At 36.1% G+C, this 24,439-nt stretch overlaps 1 protein-coding gene across 3 annotated transcripts in view; it reads left to right on the forward strand.

The window, feature by feature from the left end:
* Positions 1 to 24,439, forward strand: part of dnc (phosphodiesterase dunce) — a 396,997-nt gene that overhangs the window by 37,990 nt on the left and 334,568 nt on the right. For 2 of the 3 annotated variants that reach the window (XM_033340659.2, XM_076625395.1), the window contains exons 1-2: positions 6,165 to 7,772; positions 23,373 to 23,600. The exons of the other annotated variant lie outside the window; for it this stretch is intronic. In XM_033340659.2, coding sequence (XP_033196550.1) covers positions 23,518 to 23,600 — 83 coding nt within the window. In that variant the 5' untranslated portion in view covers positions 6,165 to 7,772; positions 23,373 to 23,517. Of the gene's footprint in view, positions 1 to 6,164; positions 7,773 to 23,372; positions 23,601 to 24,439 lie in introns of those variants that run through there. 3 annotated transcript variants of the gene reach the window in all.

Below are 24,439 nucleotides of genomic sequence, written 5' to 3' on the forward strand. Positions count from 1 at the left end.
GAGTACTGAAAAACAGTGTTTTGTACCTCTCAGGAAGTCAGCGCCTTCAATTCTCTTTCATACTAATTTGTAAGAAATAGTAAATTTCATTATTGAAAGCAAAGATTCGATATGTCTGATCATATACAGTCCATTTCTACTTGTTTCACTGTATGTGTTGCCTGGAACCGTGTCAGATGTTTTAATCCACTAAAAGAATAGCCTATTAACTACAGAGATTATTCGTATCAAGGACCATTTGACGATGGCAATTCTTTAAACTCGCTACTAATTTCATTTAGCACCTTAAAGTCTTACGAAAGATACGAAACGTTAAAATCCCCGGTAATCGAGCTCGGACACGTATTAACATTTCTTGCAGTACGGTCGAGATGAATGGACTGCAAGCAAACAGTTATACAAATTAATTAATCACATGACGTATAGTTTAATCACCTATGGTATCGTATAATGAACCACCATCCTCGAAGACGAGCTCTGGAAAATGAAACACTTGGAACATCCTGTACCAATTAGCACCATTAATTTCGAACCTTGACACTGACCAATCGGAAGACGATTTTAACTCTAACTGACCTCTAACGTGAACTTTGACCTGAACCCTACCCTTGGACGAATAAAGCTAATTTCCCTCCCTCCAGTTTCGAGCCTGTATTTGCTGCAGGGATAAGCGAGATTATATAGAAACTAGTTGGTTTTCGAGTAAAATTGAAAATTATTTTTCTGGTTACCTGGAAAATGATTTGATATTTTTTAAGAGAGATCTTTTGCTCGAAAATTTCTTAATAACATTGCTGCACGTGAATAAATTTTTAACGCGGATGAAAAATTGGAGAAGTGAAGAAGAGTAATTTGTAATTGAATAATTGGTGAATTTCAATATTCTTGTTGATATCTTTGTCTAGAATATTATTTGCGATTTTTTTTTTATTAAAAATACAGGAGGCTGTTTTTCGATATAACAACATCCATATCTCTATTTCTTTATCGTGGGCTTTAAATGGCATCTACTATAATTTTCTTTTATATTCAAGAATTTAAATCGTTTGAGAGAAATAAATCGAACGCAGGATTGCAATATAGCGAAGTAAGTAGGGTGGGATTGTATATGATCAGACATATCGTACATATCTACAAAGGTTTCAGTTCTTTATTTTTAGATATAACGTCAATATATGTAACACCTGAATTATTCGAAATACAGTACAAATTCCAAATGAATAAAAAAACAAGTGAAAAAGTGAGAACACAGAAAATTGATAAAAAAACAAAAACAATATGTTACACGTAAATAGTATTAAAAATACATTACGCACAATAAAAGTTCTAAATGAATAAAAAAAAAGCGATGAATAAAACATAAAAGGTTGGTAAAAAAGTAAAGAGGAAATAAAATAGCTTCGACCACTACATTCTACGACCCCATATACTGTCAACACTTAACACAGTTGTCGATGCTGAGAAACAAAGACAGCGGTATAAATCGATGACTCGCTGGTCGACTCGCGCTTTCGTTTAAGGAAAAATTAATCAGCAACCGGGTTCACTGGCAGATTATTGATCGTGAAAGGGCCGCAGAAGAAAGTGTCACCTAACGGCACGTAACTTGATTTCCTGTTTATTCGATACGCGGAAATCTTTAATCGGATTTCAAGGAAGATAGAGTCCTTCCTGTAAAGTAACGTTTCAGACGCAACCCCATTGGGATACTACCATACCATAAACAAATTGTTTCTGCCTCCACCGTAGAAAATCAGATGCTCTTATTGAATCTTATTTTTACGCCTTTACCTCTTTTCTTACGCTTCCATGGTTATACTCCATATTTTCCTGCAGAAAATTTATTGCGATGCTGCTATAAATTTTATTTTTGTATTATTAAATATTTTCTGATAAACAAAACGATCAAATGTTTATCGCTGCATTTATTTTTCAGTTATTTTATCGTAAACTTGTTGTTTTATACCTGTTTTATAATCTGCAGAATATTCTGAATAAATATCTTTATAGGAGTCTCACGGTGTCTGACTATCTACGGTCTTGTTCACATCGCTATATTTCAATCTTGTTCTTAATTTATTTTTATCACACTTTTATCAAGCAGATGGCTCTTTAAAGATCACGATAAGAAAGATCGAGGTAACGGTTTCCTCTGCTTTTAATAAAATAAAGATATACATGAGAAATTAAAAAGGAACGAGAACCGGTCTGACCATATGTGGTCTCTTTCTACTTCCACTTTCTCTTTCTGCCGCGATATCTTCATTAGATGATCTAGATTTTTTAATATAAATGAAAGTTTTAGAGGAGACGTAACATAATGTTCATAACGAGAAAGAAATACATTTATTTTTACGTTCAAGGAATCTATATCTCCGTCTTTCCTTCAAAACGAAGAATCAATAAACACGAATATTAATCTCCTTATTATACAGCCTAATAGATTCTCATTGATCGTAGACGGTAACATTTTTCTTCTCTTTAAAAATCATTTAATACATTTTTAACAAATTTTACAAGTTGATTAATCGCGAGAAGAAAATAGAAGAAATTGTTTATTAATTATCGAACACGAATGTACTTTTCTCGGATGATGCAAAATTATCATAGAACATTTTTTTCAACGTATCACGGTTTCATTAACTCAATACGACAGATGAAACTTTGTAAAATACTCTATTGTTCATCGTTATCCCGCTTCAAGGCCGCGTTCCCATGTACCGTAGACATTCCTTGCTTTGCGGCGAAATTTCGAGTTTCTCGGCGAATTTTCTCGACACTTGACGGTCCTCTGTCCTTTGTGGATCCAATTTCCTGGCAACTCTCTCGGTGACTTTTTTTTCCGTATTTTTTTCCACTCACCGACAAAATTGAAGAACTTCTACGCAACGAAGGGAAGGGGGGAGGGTCCATAGCCAATCACAGTGTAAAAAGAGCTTCCCGACCAATTTGCCGACTAATGGTTAATAAAAACCCACGCAGCTTGTGAGGAAATTAAAAATTCCAGCCTCGACCCAGTTGATTACTTCGATACCACCGCGAGTCACGCGTTTATGCTATTTTCTTAAATCGTGATTACGCCTGTCAACCTTCTTCGTGCGGATTTTCTAAGAAATCTGGAAAAAGAACTTTGCTATTTTCTATTTAAATGTCGTTCTTAAGGTTCAAACGAAATGTGAGAAAACGTATTGATCAGATAGAATGAAATTACATTTTGTAATATGCATTATAATAATAATTAATAAAGATCGTAGTACATGTTAAATTTAATAGCTATTATGGTAATATCATGCTATTAGGAAATAAAGATAGAGTGTAAAGATATGAATATTATTTAATGTTAAAATTTTAACGTGTCGTAAACTATATAATAAATGTTGTAGGAAAGAAATACTGTGATTTTTTTAAAGATGTTATTACAGGAATAGTAAATAATAAATATTACGTATAAATATTGTAATAGTAACTAAAATTTGGAAATATTATTATAAAGGATTCTAAAAAGTATTATCGTAAATAGTATGTTAATTATTAATTCACTTATCCCATTTCTTAACTGTGATATTTTTATGCAATAACAATTTTTTCACTGCAAAGATCACAAATGAAGAAATATACTAGCGACGGAAACGATTGAATATGACGAAGGAGTATTTTCACGAAAATAATTTTTGTAGAAAATCGACGTTTGATTTGAAATGGACAAAATTTTATTGCGTTTTATTTAGTAATTGTTTATAACCGTAGTGAATATTTCTATAAAATCAGAGGTAAAATTTGTCACTCTTCTGAAATGGGGAAAGATGATAACTTTGTTTCAACGTTTAAGGTACTACAATTGTTCAATAAGTGTGACGAAGATTTTTATCGAAATATTTAAACAAAAATGGAATTTTTTAAATTTCATTCTGTTTAATTTTTCGACACAAATGACGCTCTTACGTATGAAATAAGAATGTCTTCGCATTAACAAAATTTTTCAAATTAAAAATGCTTGTATCTAAAATTATTTCAACTAATGTTTTAAATATTACTAATATTATAATACAAGACGTATATCTACCAATTTTGAAGATTATTTCTACCAGTAAAACGGCAAAGTTCCATTTCACCGACTGTATTGTTAGCAGGCAAAAGAGACGCGTTATATAAATCCATTCTGAAAATTATTTCTGCATACAAAACAAGGCAATCCCATTTAAACAATGAGGTCATTGCAGAACACGCAAGTCATATAGAATAATTTTAGAGATTATTTATATTACACATATATATATGGAATATAACAGTTTCATTTCGAACATATTATCTGTCAATCTTTTATTATTATTTACTTAAAATAATATTTCTGTACAGAAAACTTGATAAATTAAAATTCGACGAATCAATTCTCTTGGAAAATACGTTATTGAGAAATGATATATTCATACAGATGATTCGTTGGATTTTCATGTAATGCTAAATGCTCTTTCGAGCAGGAAATCGAACCGTTCCATCCGCGAATTTGATATTAGTCGACGAGAAATCGATATTCGAGAAACCTTTGCCAAGATTTCGAGCATTTTCTCTAAGAAGTTTCCTAGGAAATTGAAAATCTCGGCTACGTGCGACTGAAAATATTACCAGACTATTGTAGATAATCGAAAATTTTCAGAACCGAATTAGGACGAATGTGTAACACAATAAACCAAATACGTAATTAGTTAACGATTAATAATTTTAATAATCGAGTAGATAGGCATCCTTGCAAAATAAAATAATCTGCAATTAATTCAAAGATCCACTAACTCACTTGAAATTCTACCAAGAACAAGGAAATGATAACAATACAAACTTCCTGATGAGTGAAGTAACTTTGTATCAGTTTTTGAAGCTTCCAAAACTTTGAAATTAACTGACTTATCAACTGCAACTCGTCTCTCACGTCTCTCTCTCTCTCTCTCTCTCACTTTTTACATCATGGTCATCTGATAGTGAAAGTCTTTTAAAGAGCACATGCTTTCCTGTCGTTAGCGACGAGGGCTACAAGTCCTTCCACAATCGACAATCAGTTGTTCTGTGTTCCTCTGTACGAGAACACAGCAGCCATCTTCAGAAACTAGTCCAGGTCATCATCCTCCACCGATCGTCGCTTTCTACGCATATTTCGTAACCCTGTGCCAAACTAGTCGAAATAGAACGCCCTACTCTAGAGGATCTTCAAACAGATTGCTTTAGCAAAGTATCTGACGGAAAGTTTCAAAGGTGATCTGATGAGAAGTCAAATAAGTCATTCAACTAAAGGGATCTAGATACCGAAAGCAAAGAAAGGGAAAGAAAGAGCACAGTGAAGCAAGCAGACTGAAAGCTGAACTGTTGAATTAGCTGAAGAGCTCTATAGTAAAGAGGAGCAACGATTAATGAATGGTTGGCGTGAAAAGGATGAGCCTGGGAATCGATATCTAGCGTGTGACGTCTAATTGCTCCAACCGACTCAGGCTCCTCCATCCCAACAGGTATTTCCTGTTCTTTCGTCGATAAAAGAGGATAACTGTAGGGGTGAGTGGTATTCGACGTGTATTCGGTGTTAGAAGATAGTTAGGGAGCCTCTTCATTCGATCCTCGTGGTGTTTGTGCTAGCTGAGGCCATTCTCGATGAGGCACAGCTAGGTCTGTCTTCACTTTGTGTTGTGTGTTCGTAGATACAGGATTCTATGTGCTAATTGGTGTCCTAGTTCACGCGCGAGGGATCATATAATTTTCTTGCATCTTACAAATCACTATCTGTGAGGAAGAGTAGCAGTTAGAGGAATATTTGGTGTCCTATGTGGACGTGAAAGAATTTAAGAAGATTGTTTTACATGAAGTTTAGACTCTCTGGAAGCCAATGTTCCTGCACTATGTTCGATAAATGAGAATCAGATGATTAAAGATCGATCTTGGAGAAAATCTAGAAGAGCTGATCTTTGGGAACGTCCAGGACATTCAGATTGGTGTACTGAAAGAAGAAGACAATTTCGAGGAGTCATAGAAGCTGTACAATATGTTGATCGGAACGGAATCACTGAAATTTTGTACGTGACTTGAGAACAAAGGCCTATAATTTAAATCTCCGTCTTCAACTTTCATACTTCGAGTTCTCGCCTTAATCGTTTGATAAAAAATTATCTGGTTACCGGAGAAGCTTGTTGGATAATCGTTAAGGAAACCACTGGCAATTTTGTCACGTAGGGAGATTCAAACTTTCACGAAAGGTTTAAATGCTTCTATTAACTTGACGATAGCCCCTAAGGATCTTCAAAGAATCACCAGGAGGAAGGAATCCTGTTTACACACTTGAATTATCCATAGAATCTCCTTATTAACCCTAATCCAGAGTGGGCTGATATGGAACTATATGAATTTCCCAGGGAGAAAATTTGTCGCTTGGCGGTGAAATGTGAAAATTATCTAAGATTACTAGCCTGAAAGTACACGCGGAGGTGGGTAAGACAGCCCAAACCTTTAATTTTTAAAACAATCCAAAGTTTGATACTCCTATCAGGCATTTGGGAGATTTAACAGAACCTAGATCCATCAGAGCACGTGGATTCGGTTTAATCTCAGGCTTTTATTGTTACTAAGTTGAAGCTCCAATGTGTTAGGTTTCTACAAGATCAAGGACAACCTAGATCTAATTTTGTGAATCTAGAAAGAACAAAGGATATCAGATCATTTGGACTGGGTCTACTGTCAGATTGACTGAAGGTTAAATTTAACACAGCCCATTCTGATAGAGAAGAAACGAGAAATCACTTTCTCTAGATGTCAGAAATTTCGAAGGAATCAAGATCTATTTTCCTAGCTTCTAAGAGAGCATAGAAACCAGCATTGGACTACCTGAACCAGATTCAGTCTCAAATGTCTGAAGTTCAAACCGAACTTAGGCTATTATCGTGACAACACGAGGAATCCTCTGTGCCAGGTGTCCAGATGTCCAAAAGAAAACCAAGATTTACTATTGAAATCCTAGGAAACTCTAGAAAAGCAAAGGAATAAACATTGGATCACCTAAACTAAGTCTACACTCGAGTTTCTGACACTTGAATTAGAACTAATTGTGACAAAACGAAAGGTTCGATCTCTTGTACCTTTAAAAGCCTCAAAAGCACCTAAATCAACTCTAATAGATCCCCAGAGAGCACCCAATATTACGCCATCTGGATCAGGTCTAATCCCAGTTCCCAGAGCGACAGGACGATGTAGCCCATTGAAAACGAACTAAAAATCGTTCGATATCAATCAAATAAGTGGAAAGGAGTCATTGAAGAGCCTGGTACAGCCGGCCCTGGATGTTTTGACGCTGAGTGGCGCTAGGGTGTCGAGGTGGGGGCCAGGTGTTCTTGCTGCCTGCCGTACGCCTGTGGCGGCGGAGGTAGGGGTGGTGTAACTATCTCGGGGGCCACCCCCGAGGCCAAGAAGGGCTCCACCGGCCGCAAGTGTCGCAAGTGCCGCCAAAAGCAACAGCAGCAGAGCCAGCAGCTGCTCCAAGATCATCAACAAAAGCAACAGGAGAAGGATCAGGACCAACAACAAGAACCAAAAAAGGTGTTAGTGGTACAGGTCAGCAAGTTGGCGCCTCTGAGCAATCTCGACGAGGAACTGGAAGACCTAGAGAACGGAAAGGGTGCCGAACAAGGGGCGGAGGAGGAGGAGGACTTCTCCAAGGAGGGTGGCACCCAACACCGCCTAAGCCCCAGGCTGCATGATATCAAAGAGGAAGACGATGAGGACGGTAGGAATACCAAGGGAAGGTGAGTGCACTGAATTTGTTGGATCGAGTGGATTCGTTGGGAAGCGTTTGCTTGACGTTCCGTCTTGTGCTTTGTGCAGATCTTTAGGTTGGTGATGTTTTGCAGGAGTCTTCGTGTTGTTTCTTCAATTTGATCCAGGATAGTTTAATCAATTCCTCGGTCTGTCGAAGTTAGTTAAATATACTTAACGCTGTTATTATCTGCAATTAATAAAAGAAATGATACGGAGCGCAGAGATCTACCGATTTAATGAATTAATTACGTTTATTAGCTACGGACGCAAGTCCGTAATTAAATTCATCATCGTTTTATAATTTACATTAATTAACCTTGTTGCTTCCAGATATCGCAGTTTCGCAAAATATTTTAAATACAAGTGTAAAATTATAAGTTTCAGTTGCGTATAAAATGATTTAAAAAAGAAGACGTTAATAGAAAAATTACTAGTCGTTTTATATGGAAGTTTCAAACATCTGTTGCTGCGATAACTGTTTTTAGGTAGACGAACTTTCCCTTTTGGAATATTTGTGTCTGAGACATGTGTCTCGTCTTCGTTTCAAGACTTCCTTCCAACATCTCCCATTCTACACCGATCCAACCAGAAAGAATGAAAACATTTTCCCATTTTCGGTCTGCTGACGAATATTCTACTCATTCTGTCCTTGTATGAATTACGAAAAGAGTTTGACCCATTTTTATTATGGTCAGAAGAAACTTTAAAATTAAGGTAATTAAGTTAGACTGATCTATTACGCTAGCCTCATAATTTAGAGAAATTTTATTCTTGGAATATGGTACATTTTTATTACCGTGAGAAGGAATTTTCAGGTTAAAGTAATTAGCATTCCATTCATTATCTCACTCGTTCTATTCTTACACGCATTAGAAATACAACTCTACCAGTTTACTATAAAAGTAGCAACACGAGAGAAATTGATTCCTTTAGTTCAATGTCGATCAAGCGACTGTCCATTATTGTCCAGGTCTCCGTCTTCAATTTTTCGATGCGTAGAATCGGCGAGCAGCTCGATGTATCCGGCAAATCGACGCACGTATAGCATTAACGATCTGTCAGCTCCCAGCGGTCCAATCCAGACTCATAGCGACAAAAGCAATTCAATCTGCTACGGAATCGTGACCCTATCAGCTCCACCGATCACAATGTAGCCGTCTTTTATGTAATCGTCGTTCAGCTGGTTCCCTTCAGGGCACATTGGGTTCCTCCATCGTCTTAAAACTCGATTCTCACAATTTGCTGACACCTCGCAGCTCGTAGACTTGGAAAAAATGGTATAACGTACTCTCGAGATACCGCTGTGGGCTTATAAGGATCGTAAATTCCGAAAGACACGTTTAAAGATGAACTTCTAGGTCGAGTGGGTGTCATGTTGGGAATCGCCAGAGGTCTACTATATTTTTCTTTAAAATCAAAAGTTTCTAAAGAAAAAGATAACTCCTACAAGTTTCTTTGTGCGCCAAAATGATCCGCTTGACTTAATACTAAGATCAATTTGGAAATTTAGAATAGATCCAGAAATAGACCTACCCTAGTATTAAAAAAGACTCCTGAAGTACCACTTCGGGAAAAGATCTCGTCATTTAGTACGATAATCACTCTACATCCCCCAAAAAACTTTGATTCGAACGGTACCTGAAAAGTTCCAAACTCTGAGATACGGACTCTAAGCCCAGAAAAGAAAAGTCGATAAATGTTTCCTTGGAAAAGTGGATTTACTCGGGGATCCGGATCAATCTAAAGTGTCCATAGTCTCGCTTCCTTTTTGTCTATTCAGTGTCACGCTATGTGGATAACCTTCCCTTCCGGCTGTTCTCATTCAATTCCCCTATTCTTTCTCGTGCGCCCTTGCTAGAAATTTCTCCCTTATCCTTCTACTCGCGTTTACCATGCAACAAAGAGTGCTATACGAGGAAACAGGTCGAAAATGAACGAGAAAATAGAGCATGTTGAATTACGAGTGGTTGGAGAATAACTATGGATTGTCCCTAACAATTGGGAGGAGCAATGACAGATCGATAGTGGCGCCATCCTATTGATTTAGAGGTTAGGATATGAGAATCCCTAGAAATTGAGCAAAATTAGGAGCCTTTTTTGAGCTTCCAGTTCTTCAACTTTGTTCATTGAATATGAATTAATATAATTATCCACAATCTGATTATAATACAGTAGTTTCTTTTATTTCATCTAATTATCGTAAATAAAATTAGATGGATTTTGACATTTCGCTGGTTATATTTGAGATATCAATTCGAAGATCAGAATTCTTCGAGGAGAGCGTATATTTGCGAGATATTGAATTACATGTATAATAAATTATTTAATACATGATCGAGGAGTAAGGTGGTGGGATTAATCTTTCAGAGGAAGAAAATGATTTACGAATTTGAAGGGAGGTTTATTGATAGAGGGGTCTGAGCATCGAAAATCTATTTTCCTTTGTCCGTAGATGGGTTTTCTCTCGGAAATTCGCTGTTCTCTGATAAGAATATACGTCCAGGATGGCGATAACAGCATCATTTGTCACCGAGATTTTTACGACAACTGAAATTTCCGCAATCTTGTATTCCAACAAACATTTTTACAAAATTGTTCGAAGTTTTAGATCTTCTAATATATTAGCAATATATAGGAACGATAATGGTGCTATTTTTAAAAAACTAGATACACTTAACACACATTGAGAAGCATTTGTATGTACAGGAAGGTGTCACTAATTTTATAATTTATTGCCAGCTATCGGAAAATTCAGCGTCTGGCTCCATTTGTATTCTGTTCCTTCGTATAATTTAATTTCTCTATTCTAATTTCTTGCTGCATTTCTAACACAAATCTAATAAGACCGAAAGGAACGAAATACCAGAAGCACGTCTATGTTAGAACCCATATTATATTACAAATTTCTTAATATTTATTAACAACGCTAATGATAATAATTAATTATAACGCCATCAAATAGAAGATCCCCACGATAACGAAACCGCTTTGAATATAACTGCGCTTCCCTCACTGATATAATTCCTAAAATTCTCTCTTAGCTGATTCTGCGTGCCACGCCATTACCTTTGAGGGATTTAAAATTACCTATCCCAAGTATCTGAAATTCATCGTGAACCCAATTCTAAGCACGCTAAAAACTTTTCCCTCACAAAGGCTCCACTTATATCATACTCTGAACTATAATCCTTTGTATAACTATCAATAATCCCTCTTTTCTACTCGAGAAGCCTTTTAAGCAGACACAGTCTCTGATCATCGAATTTAGTCCGGCCAGAATTCTTAAGATTCTTCGGTTTCTTACATTTTTACAGAAATTTATTAATCGCAACGCGTAAGATACAAAAATGCAAGAATAAATTCGTAAGAAATTGAAATAGAACTTATCATTATAATGGCCAAACATAAGATCTGACAAATAGACAAAAAATTCCACTAAAAACGAAGTCCAGCTTGCAAGGAAGCTTTTACCCACCGGAAATAAAATTCAGTGGCAGGGAGGAAACGTGAAAAGCCAGAATTGGAAGGAAAGGTTTGAAATTAAAGGAACTCTGTCTTTCTCTCTTTCAAGAGATAGAAGGAGGCATGCTTGGTGCTTCGATCCGGTCGTCGGATATTGTAAATTCTGCCATCACACTTCCTGCGCTATTTTAACTACTTAAAATCAGGGTCTTACGTATGTTCCACTATTCGGCGTGAATAATAACTAGACAGACGTTTTATACCTTCAATTAACAGACTACGTATTTTTATACAGTTTCATATATTCGCAGAGAGGTCTATTAGGTCGTCCGAAAAGTTTCTTTCGTTCTGTAAGGAAATAACGGATGCACGACATTTTCCGTTTTATATTATTTTATCGAATTACGTATGATCCATTTTGTACTATCAAACTAAAGATCACAACGTTCGACAGATTAGGCTTCATGTTTGTATAAAGATGCATCGTTGTAAAAGACGTGTCTGTGAAAGAAAGACACTTTCCGGAGAACCTAATAAAACGATCTAAGCTAGAGAGTAATTTGTCTCGTTTAGTGAAAATTGTGTCTAACTATTCCACTTTCGATCTTTTATATATCTATGTGAGTCATGTGCATTCTCTGGATTTTTCCACTCTTGAATTTATCGTAAATGCATAAAAATGTGGTGTAGCAATGAATCAGAAATTCCTATTCCTTGGTATTTTCATCGAACGTCACCTACACAATATACGGGTGTCCATACGTGTACAGGCTCAGGAGGAAATGGCCTGTTCGATATTGCTTGCTTAGCCCTGATTATGACGTCCCTCCCTCACTTCGTATTGACCTGCCACTAATGATGATCCGGTATCGGTTTTGCGTTAATGGTTATCGGCAACGGATATCCAGCAAAACATATTGGATTACCAAGACGTCTTGGATACAAGGTCCTCAGGAATTGGCTTAGACGAACCCATTGTCCAAGTTCTTTTGGTGGACAGAATAGATTAAAAATGGATTAGGTTACGTTAGGGATTTTTCTTGCCAGCCATTCAGCGGTTTAACGATCTTTTGATGAGATTTTAACGAGATTATTGTAATCCCATGGATTGCCGTGTTCAGTGACGTATTGGTAAATTGGTTAAATTGATTTAAATACTTTGTAGAATGTTATTGGTTACGTATCGGAGTTTGATTAAATTGATTTGAATAGTTTCTCAAATTTAGCTCGGCAATTTAACTCTGTTATGGTGTCCGTGATACGCTGCGTTAGATTAATTGCCGAGGAATTATGGCTTTTCGTAATATGAAAAATGCACGAAGTGGAGAAATTTGATTTTATAAATGTGAAGCGAAGGATAAAAATTAACGAAATAATTGAAAGATCTTTCTTTTAAATATCTTTGTTCATCTCTATGAAATTTCTTTTAATAATGTACACGCTATTAACGAAATTGTAAGAATGAAAAAGCTTCTACTGGGAATTCTGTAAAAATGCGGGAAGCTACTTCCAATCTTTCGGAATGTCCTTTTTGTGTCTTTTCTTCCGTCTGAGAAGAAAAAGGATTTGGAAAATTTCAGACCGGGATGAAAGTCATGAACCTTAATCCTCTTTCGCCAAGAAGTAAATCGTGTTCTTCGTCTTTTGCCTGTGTTTAAACGCGGACCAGTAAGCCATGGACGTGGAAAAAAATGCATTATAAATAACGATCACTTTCTTTACAGAAGTTTTTTCGCCATTTTGAAACCTGACAATATCAACGAAATCCTCGTAATTTTCTGAAAACGCTATAGCCACATTACCTGAAATCTTTAATATCTTTAAAAAATAGTTTGATGCTAGAGAAAATTCTTAAAAAAAATATTAGTCCGATATTTACTGTATATTATATCTAATTTCGTATTATTTATAGAATTTTAATCGAAACTTAATTTAAAGTTAAATTAGATTTTAGCTTAGATCTGAGTTAGAATTAAAAATAGAATTAAATTTCTGTTTGATTTTTACTGAAATCTAAATTTATATTATACTATGCTAAATATTAAAATACCATATAATATGCGAATATTATACATAGAAAAATACCGATATTAAAACACAAAATATATAAATAAATTAACAAATATTTCTATAATAGAACATACTGAAATATTTTACTCTCAGCTTTCGATTTGGTACGTTTCGCTATTATTTCCATTTCTATTAAAATATATCGAGATGTTAAACTATTTATGTTAAAATTTATCAGAAATAGTATATATCCAAGCACATTACAGTTAGCCTTTGATATACTAAGGAATCTGAAATTTATGTATGACACAAGCAGGGATATCGATCAAATTCGTGGACAAAAGGCATATCTCCAACCATCGTCTTTCACTTTACCATTCCCTGAAAGTCGCAAACAACATGTCAGAACCCGAAGGAAATTCAATAGAGTTACTGTCGGCATCTCTTCAAGGAAGAAAAACCCCTGGGAGGGCCATTAACCAAAGCTCGCTTGTTTATCGATAAAACTTCCCACTCACGCGAATGATACTCACATAGCACACTTTGTCTGCTGCCTCAACTACTTCGCATCTCGATTATTTCACAATTTTTCTTGTCCGTTTCGCAGTTATTTTCGCAGTTCGATTGGTCGATGATTTTCTGCTGCAATCAAATTTCCCATGAAACGTTGTTTGCCGATAAATTCTTTACTCAAAAGTCTTAAAATCACTTAATCCTGGCTAGTAGAAACCATAAATCACTTGGATACTTTAGCAGTCTGGTGAAAATCCGCGAGAACAACTGTCATAGACTAAACGAAATGCCAATCCTCATTGGGAAGCGCGATGTGTAACGAAGCAGATTTCCCAATGGAAAAACGAAGCGGAGCTATTGTCGGGCATTCGCTACCGTAAAATAAACTCAATTTCCGACTGTTGTTGTTCTAGCGGAGTCTGGGAAAGCCAGGTTTTTCACGAAAGGAAAGTATCCGTCGATTCAGGGACCTTTTCATGCGTTTACGCCGCTGGAAGAATAACGCGAGTGTGGACACATTGTTCCATACTTTTCCAGGTCTTTGACTTGCCGTTGCAGCTGTTAAACGGGCCGTGAAATGTTTCAGGCGATAAAAATGGCCGAAGGTTCCTTTCGTTTCAATCGTCGCAGCTGAAGTTGATTGGGCTGTATAATTATCGAGATCCAAGGCTAATTTAAAGTTAACATTCAGGTAGAATTTTCTGCTATCGTATAAAAGTTAGCGTATCGGTTAAAATAATTGGTTAAAAAACCGGAACCGGTAGAATATCGACTTTAAGTTTAGGATTTTTGTAATAAACGTAGAATCCTGTTTCGTTTGATTTAAATCGGAATTGGCGAGGCGACGTGTGAAATGTGATGGTTTATTTGTAGAATTTTTATGGAAACCGACGAATTTTTTTTATGAAAAATACTATAAAAATAAAAAAATATGAAGAATAAACAATTTTTACGAGAAACTTGAGATTCCATGAAATTTCATCCAGTTTGTTTGGCGAGTTGATTAGAAATTATTTATAATCTCTGGAAAAACGAGGACTTTCGTCATTTGATCTAGCATTCCTTGATTTTCCTGTTAACCAGGGATAAATGATGAATTTTTGAGGAAATTGAAATTGTAAGATTCCGAGAATCTGGGTCGAAGCTCCGATTCCACGAGGAATCTTATTTTGTTACGTTAAATAGAATCGTTGGAAATGTCAGCCCAGGGCGATTAGCTTCATGACATTTTGCAGGGCGTGCAAGTGGTATAGTTGCCTCCACGACATGACAGAGTCTTAAATTAAATTAGCAGATTGATACAATCACGCCCAAGGTTGCGTGTAACGTTCTGTCTTTTCTAATAGTATTTCAACCAAATCCAAAATACACGTTTGTATTTTGTGCGTCTGTAATTGACATTTCAAATTATAAATTCATTGCACAAGACATATTAAGTTCATTAATTTCAACGTTTCACGTGTTAATCGTTTGTCCTCGATTAATTCTAACTTGATATTGTTATTTATGATCAATTTTCAAATCCATTTCTCCATTATATGTAACGCGTTGTCACGGAGAAACGTGTACCAAAATTACTTTAAATTATACAGGGTGGTTGGTAACTGGCGGTACAAGCGGAAAGGGGGTGATTCTACGCGAAAAAAGGAGTCGAAAATATAGAATAAAAATTTTTCGTTCGAGGCTTTGTTTTCGAGAAAATCGACTTTGAATTTTCGCTCGGTACGCGTGCATTTTATCGCGTCTCGTTATAACGGATCTCACTGTAGATCGTTGTCTCGATAGAAAAATTAAAAAAATTAAAAAAAAAATTTTATTCTATATTTTCGACTTCTTTTTTCGCGTAGAATCATCCCCTTTCCGCTTGTACCTCCAGTTACCAACCAACCTCTATATAAAAATATATAAATATAAAATTATATTAAATTACATGTATCAAAAGCAAAGAATGATATGTGATCCTACGTTGATGTCAATATACCAAAGACGTCACAGTTACAATTAGAATATCCACAAAAATATTCAAAAGTAACAAAATATTCCAAACAGAAAACATACGAAATCTAAAAAAGAATTTTTTACGATATAAAGAAAAATCTCGCGAAAAGAAGAGAATAAGATCAGAAGCAAAGATATACAGAAGAGATTTCTAAATGTTTCAGGAGGAGAACGATTTTCATATTTCTAAGATATGCTATCTTCTTTCAAGGATCATACGTCAGCAGTGTGCAAATGACAGGTTTACATGGGATAAAGTTAAACTGTAAAATTAGGGTGAAAATGTGACATGGTGCATGTGTGCTATACAGAATCGATAGGGTTATATATGTACGTAACCTATTTTATGAGATTAAACTTGGTCCTTTTCGATATCGCGCCTTCTCGGTAATTTACACCGCTATGCGCTTCCATGAATTTGCTATGGGATTTCTATAAAAATTATTTATTTTTTATTTTTCAGTCATTTATTTATTTCCTTGCAATTATTTTGCTTATAAAAGGAAAAGATCGAAAGATACGTTTGAAATGGATGTTCTTCTTTACGAAGTGTGCATTGTGTGTTCAGTAGTATACTTTTACAAGTATAAATTTGCTACAGGAATTTAAAAAGAATTAGTTATTCGCTTTTTGCCATATATTTATTTTTCATTTAACCATTGCCGTAATTTTCCATTAATGAACGTTCAATTAGAAAGTTAATCTAAAATTAATTTTCTGCATTATGAAAAGCTTTCACGAAAACAGTAGAAAAATGAATTACCCGACCAAACAAAATACGAGTCTCTTTAATATTTTTTTAACGTTTGTATTTCTCATTCATTGATTGCATTCTGTAATCGTTGATGTAATTAATTTGCACTTTAAATTCCAATTACTTGATATTAACAGCTCGGTCATCAGGTAAATTTGAAACGAATTTCGTTTTACACGGAAAAACGGTGACACTGAAACACGAGGAATGTCACGTTCGAAGCAATTATTGGCGTTGGAAACTCATTTTTCCAAAAATTCTGACTGAAAGGATGCAATCGAATATTTCACACATTCGTTCGATCCTTTCCAGGCATACGCAACCGCGTTTATATCTCTCGTTAAACATAAAAGGGAAATTTTCCATTAGGCCAGAAATTCGAATTTCTTGAAAAGCATGAAAAATACAATAAATAAGCAAAGAAAAAAAGCGGTGTTTCGTTATTTTTTCCTCTTCGTACTATTTTTTATTCTCCTTTTTTTCTTTTGCAATGTGATTTTTCTACATTTTTCTGCTGATTTTTCTGCTTTATCTTTGTGCGTTATCGTCTGAAAATACGACAACAATTCGTAACTTTTAAACTGAATCTCTTCTTGTAAATTAAATTATCAACGTCAATAGCGATTTGTTGAAACATAAAGCATGCACTTTTATTTTTTACAAATTCCATCATGATTTACGTTTTTCATATCTTTTCAAAAGTATTTAACTATCCATACTAACGATGGTCTTAACATAAATAATCGAAATACGTAAATAACTCGATTATTTCTTTTTTCATTTAGTTTTTCACGAACAATCCACCTGTCATCGATTATACGACTGTCGGCCTACGTAATCAAACAACAACTCCCCTACTTTTGAACAGATTTGTATGTCGAATTCTTCCCAAAAGTGGATGTTGTTTCCTGGCCGTACTAACCAGTTTTTGTTCGTTGTTTAAACTTGATATGCGCGGCTTTTATTCACACGACGAGAAGTTTTTTAATCGTAACACCTTTCCACCGTGCTTTTATCACCGCGCGTTATTCTCGTCCCTCCATTCTTCTCGCCAAACGAATTTACATTACGCTGCCGTTTTATACAGCCGCCTTCCTAACTGCCACGTGCTTTTTTCTATGCTCGGTCTAAAATTGTTCTTTCAATCGTCCGACGTAAAACGACGGCACAACTGCCGCTAGAAGGAAACGCGTAACGAACGTTTCCTCTCGTCTTCGTTGGAAACTCGCCTTTCAAACGACCGAGACGCTCTTTAAGGATTATTATTAAATTTCTGTCTCTCGTGAACCTGTTGAAAAATTCACCAATGCCTTTGCAATAATTCGTTTGTGTCGCTCGTCGACTTTAAAGCGAATTTGCTTGAAGCGAAGGGGATTCTTGAAAATATCAATTTTCCGTGGAGAATGCAAGGGCAAGAGGAAAATTCAGTTCAATGATTCTTATTATCGTCATGATTTTTTTTTATTACAATATTATGTAAGGGATATTATTACTGTGAGTTCGAATATTGCCACGCAGAGTTCAAGTATATTAGATTTTCCACAATTAAAAATTCCCTCGTAATAATTGATGCCTATAAATAACAATCACGAGGTACTACTACTATAATTAACGATCGAGGTAAATAAATCTATAGACGGACGACCAAGACTCATCGACACTTTCGATACTCTGCGATGAATGGTAACTCTGCAAATACACGTGATCTCGATCCCTATTCCGTATAAATAATGTCGCGTATTATTAGCCTAGCTTTCCTTCCGCGTTATAAACTCGGCGGCTTGGTTAATTTTGAAACGAATCGCGTATAATTATCCTAGCTAGAGGTGATCGTTCATTAAAGTGGCATTCGCGTCGCATATACAAACGTATTTGCTTCAAACGATGTCCTTCCGAGTTTGGAACACGCGTGAACGCGACTTAACGCGGTTATTTTCCTGTCATCGACAATCTCGAGTCTCGCCTATCTGTCATCTCTAGAATCGTAGCCGACAGTAAGAAATTCTCTGCAGTTGAGTTATTGGTTGACAGTTTGATGAGATCGGAAGCAAACTTGGTGCATTCGCCAATTACTCGTCTTTAGTATGTCTTTGAGGTTAGGTTAAATGGGATTTTGGCTTAGAGGTTACGCTTCAGAACTCTCTCCGTTTCTGTTAAAACCAGATTCAAATTTCCTAGCCTTTCTCTGGTAACTAGACGATACACCTATTTTATCACCTATCTTATCAAACATGCCATCTACCTTATTATACTTACGTACACGTTCTCTTCTAACTAACCTATCTTACATCTTAACGTTGCTTATATCCAAGCTAGCTTGTGCGAGGTTAGAAAATTTAAACAAAGTTTCTAATCTAATAATAGCTTAATATTCGGTATAATAAATGTATTTCCCTCGATGAATCCAAATCTTGAGTTCGTATGTATCTGTTTAAGAGTGGTGCTTAAATGTACGGTTTTGTAAGTTAAATAGACACAGGTGTCTGGAGCACCTGGAATTCCTAACCTAGCCGAACAAATCCCAGCCAGGCTACGCCATAACTTCAGTATTCCATCTACATTTCCTCGGGTGAATTCAGAATCTATGGTATCATTTCCCTCTGCATGTCTGTTCCTGCGTCATCGCGTGACTGGATGGATGACTGAATCCTGGTATTTGGGTCACACTCGTCGTCAGTCGCGAGATCCACGCGGTGGTATTAGGCTACAGTGGATTTAATAAACAGACGAGTTGATGTAGATGGACGTGGCAAATGTTGCTATCAAATTGAAGCTTTCATGGTGTCTAAACTCACATCATAGTGTCTGGATTTTCAAGCTCTAAGAAACTGGTTCTCTATTATTTAGAATCTTGCCATTACAGTCTCTATACAGAGTTTTGATCTGTGTCATGTCTGTGTTGAACATGTCTTACGAGAATGATACGAATATTATATCAACGACGTGTTAACGACACTAATTGAAGATAGCTAAATTAAAACGTGAACGATGATCATATGATTCAGACCAAAAATGAGATTTTTCAGGTTTGTTTTGGGTTTTTAGCTCAAGATTCATAGCAATTTATTTCCTTTTTATCAGGGCTAGCAATTTAAGTTACAATGAAAGACTTCATTACCTTTGGATCAGATTATATATAGAAATTAGGGTCACTCATTTACTATAATAGTAGATAGTTAGATCGTAAAGCTAAATGTTCACTTTTTTGTTTCATTAAGCCGCGAAACCACAGTCTAAATTTTTCTATCGCAAGAAAATTCATTCTTGCATCTTCTTTGGTGATATGGGCTAATGCACTCAAGACACTTGAGTCAGCAGAGACTCTCGTGTCTTTGCTTCACTTCGCATCGCGTTGCAACCTGTTGATGTTGCGAGTCTGCGTTGGAAGTACCAGAGAAAATCGATCGCGGTGATAGGGGAACTTTAGTCCATGACTATAACTATAAACTATTTCTACATCCAGCTAAAAACATCTTGCTTCCCGCTAATTATACTAAAATATAGAAGTTCCAAACTTTTGACCACCAGTTCATCTACCTTTTTATGGGCCGAGCAAAAGTGTCTAAGTGGAGAAGTCTGTAGAAAAGCTTTAACTTCAAGTGGGAAAGTATTTCTTTCATGACACTAGATGTCCCTAGCTAAGTGTCCAAGACATTAAGAGCATCTAAAAGTTCCTCTTCCAAACAAAGTACCATCTCTTGGTTTTAGATGTCGCTATTAGGATATTCAGCAGCGATAAACTTCAAGTTTAGCTAAACAATTTTTTAAACTTATTACTGCGTTCCACTTTTAGATGCCGCTGCATATGCTACGTGCCTGATGGTTCTAAACCTGTAGAAGGCAAAGACACATGAACATGTACGTTATCGGAAGAGAATTTTTCGAAAATTCTTCATTTTAATTAGGATCACTGGTACATCCTCAGAAAGCATAATATGCTTCAAAGAATTCCATCTAATCCTCGCAATAGTACTTTCTTCGGCGGTTGAATCCCTGATGTCTGATCGAAAATCAAAGCACACGCCGATAAACGTGGTTATTTGCGTCCAGGTTCGATGTTATCTCATTTACCAGTTGACAACTACGTGGCGTCGTCACCCCAGTTGAGGATGGAACGTGTCAGGTGCAACTGCACGATAATGGCGTCGAAAAGCGTCGCACAACGAGCGATAGCTCAACGTCTGATGCTGTACCAAACACTCACGCGATAGTCTCGTGCTTCTATTGATGGAAATAACCGCATTAAACCAAGGAGAATATCTCGGAAAGGAGATTGCTTTAGGAATTAGCGATTGGAATGGCTTCAGAGGTAAACTGGTAACGCTGTAATCTTCTAACGATTATGACCTTGTAAAACACGAGCAGAGCTAACTGTCGAAAATGCACGAACTTTTGTGAGACACAGACACAACCGATCGATCATTTTTAACATTTTTTGTACTAGTTGCGCTTCTAATTGATTGGGTTTTAATTGGTGGCAGTTGAATTCGAGACAGGTTCAGGAAATCGTGTAAGATTATATTTTGAAAAGTTTGCAATTTTACTTGAAGAAGCATACAAGATGTTTGAAGACTGGCCCGAAATTTGAATTCCTATTTAACCCATTTAACCAATTGCTTTAACGCAACGTTTCATTCGAAATTTCTTTCAGTCAATTTACATTATGAAACTCGGTTAACTTTGCAACTACGAAAGAGATTCTCAAAGATTGACTTGATATCTTCCTCGTCGTTGTTTCCACCATCTACATTTTATCATTTTTCTGAGATTTAAAGAAATCAGTGTATTTATAACACTATGATAATTGGATGATCCTGAAACGTTAAATATCAAACCCTGTATAAACATGATCCTAAAATGACAGTAAAAATAGGTATACATCATTTATAGAGCAATTTGAAAAAATATAGAGCTGATGTTACTGTTTAGACAGATGTCTCATTCAGAAGACGATTAAGCTACAGAGATTAACGTAGACTTTTTGGCCGATGACCAAGTTTTCTGTCTCTCTTTAGAACACCATATTGCGAAGCTTAAGAGAGAGAAGCCAGGCTGCAATGGAAATATTTACTCTTGCCGAGCGCCGGCCACGCGTGTTTATTCAAAACGTATGAAACGTGCTTGCACGTTGAATTCGATCTCGACCTCGAATAGAGCCACGTTATTAGCATGACAGATGCCGCCACTCGGGTTTATAGTGTTTACCAGCATCTGCTTGTTCTTCGAAGAGGAAACGCTGTTTCCACGACAGCTCCATCATGTATACGTTTCATAGCAAAAGAAAAATGCTGGAGTATTTCATTAGATGCGTCGAATTCGTATAAACTTCAGATGCACAGGATCAGTTCAAGCGATGGAAGATAAGGTTAAGTTCCTAACCTTAACGGCGATTGACTGAGGCAATTTCGAATACTTTTAAAGGCCAGAACTAGGTCAGATAGATGATGAGATTGCATTCCATTTCGTTTCTTTCTTATCAGAACTTCGAAAAAATAGAGTATCTGCCTTGCAGGTCTTCGCTGATTATCTAGACCCCTGATATTATCTCAGAGCGAGGTTAACTGTATAAATTCCTCTTCCCTGACAGTTTTGAAGGAAATTAAAGCGCGAACAACATCCGACGTGTGAAATTTCGTCGCTGATAATTCAGAAACGATCAGTCCAGGTTAGATTAATATTCTTCGCAAAGAGTTGTTTGTACGAAACGTTTGCATAACGTGCTTAACAGCGATCGGCAGACGCAACAGAGAGTTTTCCGTGGTGTTCATGAATATTTCATGAATGTGCTGGGCACATCGATGCATTCCAGAGCACGATCCTTTAATCAACGAGGGCCTCGGTTGCATTAATACCCGGGAATCCTCTTACTTCTAAGCAAATACGATATATATATATATATATATATATATATATATATATATATATATATATATAGCTTGTCCGTGAATTGCTTTCACGACATTTCTGTGTTTCTTTCGTGTAAACAATTTTATCGATCCCTTGGGTTTCTTAGATCTCTTAAGGAAGAAATATACTGACAAATAGACGTTCTTCCTCTGTGTTTATCTGAAGCCTAGTTATGCAAATTTAAACTACAATATTTTTCTTCCTGCTCTTATTGGCCCCTCCTTTTATAGGGGATTTACTTTGTTGAAATTGTACTTATCGTTCATTTGACGCAAACGACACTTCGGTGTGATGAGAGTAATACTGCAATTAAAAGTATCCAGATTCAGAGTGACAAATCAGTGTCATAAAGTAATATAGTTATTAGTCGTAGTGCACCGATATATCACTAACAACTAACAATTTCTCTAACTAATAATCGTGAACACTATAAAGAATGTAATTCAGTTCATAAAGGTGATGTTTAATCAGTGACCTCGTTATCACTAACAAGTCTTATGGCTAACTTCCAATATAATTATCAGTCATAGTGCGTCAATATATCACTAACAAGTAACAATTTATTAAACTAATAATCGTGAACACTATAAAGAATGTAATTCAGTTCATAAAGGTGATGTTTAATCGGTGACCTCATTATCACTAACAAGGTTCATCGCTAACTTAATTATCATTAATAATCAATAGTTTATTACTAATTTCATCACGAACTAACAGCAAATATCATTTGAATAGCAGATAGAGAAATCCAACCTATCCCAATCTCTCACTACTCCCAAATTACATTGGAAAGCAAAAGAAGAAATAAATTAAAATATCCAAAAGGGAAAGAGTCGTCGAATGGAGGAGCGCGTGATCTCTGACCAAGCAAACGTTTCCCAGACTCGCGATAGCCAAAAGCTAGACGTTAAATTGGAACTCGTTGGCGTGTGGTGATCCGTAGACCATATCAGAAGAAATCGCCGACCCCGAGTGGCGGTGGTGGCAGCAGAACGGGTTGGCGATCGCGCAGAAGCATCACCACGACAGGTGCACCGACTCACCAGCACCACGTGATCGCCAGTGCAGCTGCAACTGCACAGGCCAGGATGCAGGCCGAACAGGGCAGCATCGGTGAGCTACGGGGCTACCACAATTTTAGGTCCAGGAGACACACTCTGGCCAACGTTCGGTGAGTACGTGACTTGAGTTTGGTTTAGACGCAGGTAAACAGTCGGATTCGAAACTTTTACGTTGGCTAATTCTTTGCTACGTGTCCGATTTAAAAGAGATTTTTAAGAGAAACCTTAGATTGTAATCTAAATTTTTAAATAAAAGTGGCATATCTGTCATTTTGATGGATTTTACATTTACCGTTTCAATTATCGCTGATTCATTCCTGTGGTCGTAATTTGAATTGATTGCCACACTGGAACTATAGAACTCGCCGTTTCGATAGGTTTGAAATTGTGCATAAAATTAATAGATTATACTTTGTTATACATACTTCATAGATAGTTCACAACTTTATAAATCTAGTGTTTAATGAAATAAATTTTGGGCCACTTATTGTGTTATAGCTTCGGTAACAACTGAGGTGAGATAATTGGGTTTGGTTTACCGGTAGTGTACCGAGCAAGCAATGGGATTTGGTGATTAAAATGCAATCACCTATAAACTGGTTTTAGAGTATGATTTATATTCTGCATATTTTCTTAAAGTCTTATGTTAAAAAATTAAATCTTACCAGTTTCCCTATAAAAAGCTCAGAGCTTCAACTATCCAATAAACGGGTTCTTATTCTTGAAATGTGAAAAATGTTCAGAACAAATATGAAATTTTTAAATATATGCAACGGAATATTCATTCCTTTCATTTTTATTTTGGATATTTTTTTTATGATGTCTTATATAAAAAAAACTGAATTCAGAAAAAAGATAAAAGATTATGTTGTTACATCCAAATCTTCTAGTTCATTTTTCTTAAGAGCCTTAAATATTGAGAAAGATTAATTAAACATTGAAATGCTCT

This window comes from Bombus vancouverensis, chromosome 16, assembly GCF_051014615.1.
Source record: "Bombus vancouverensis nearcticus chromosome 16, iyBomVanc1_principal, whole genome shotgun sequence".
Lineage (NCBI taxonomy): Eukaryota > Metazoa > Arthropoda > Insecta > Hymenoptera > Apidae > Bombus > Bombus vancouverensis.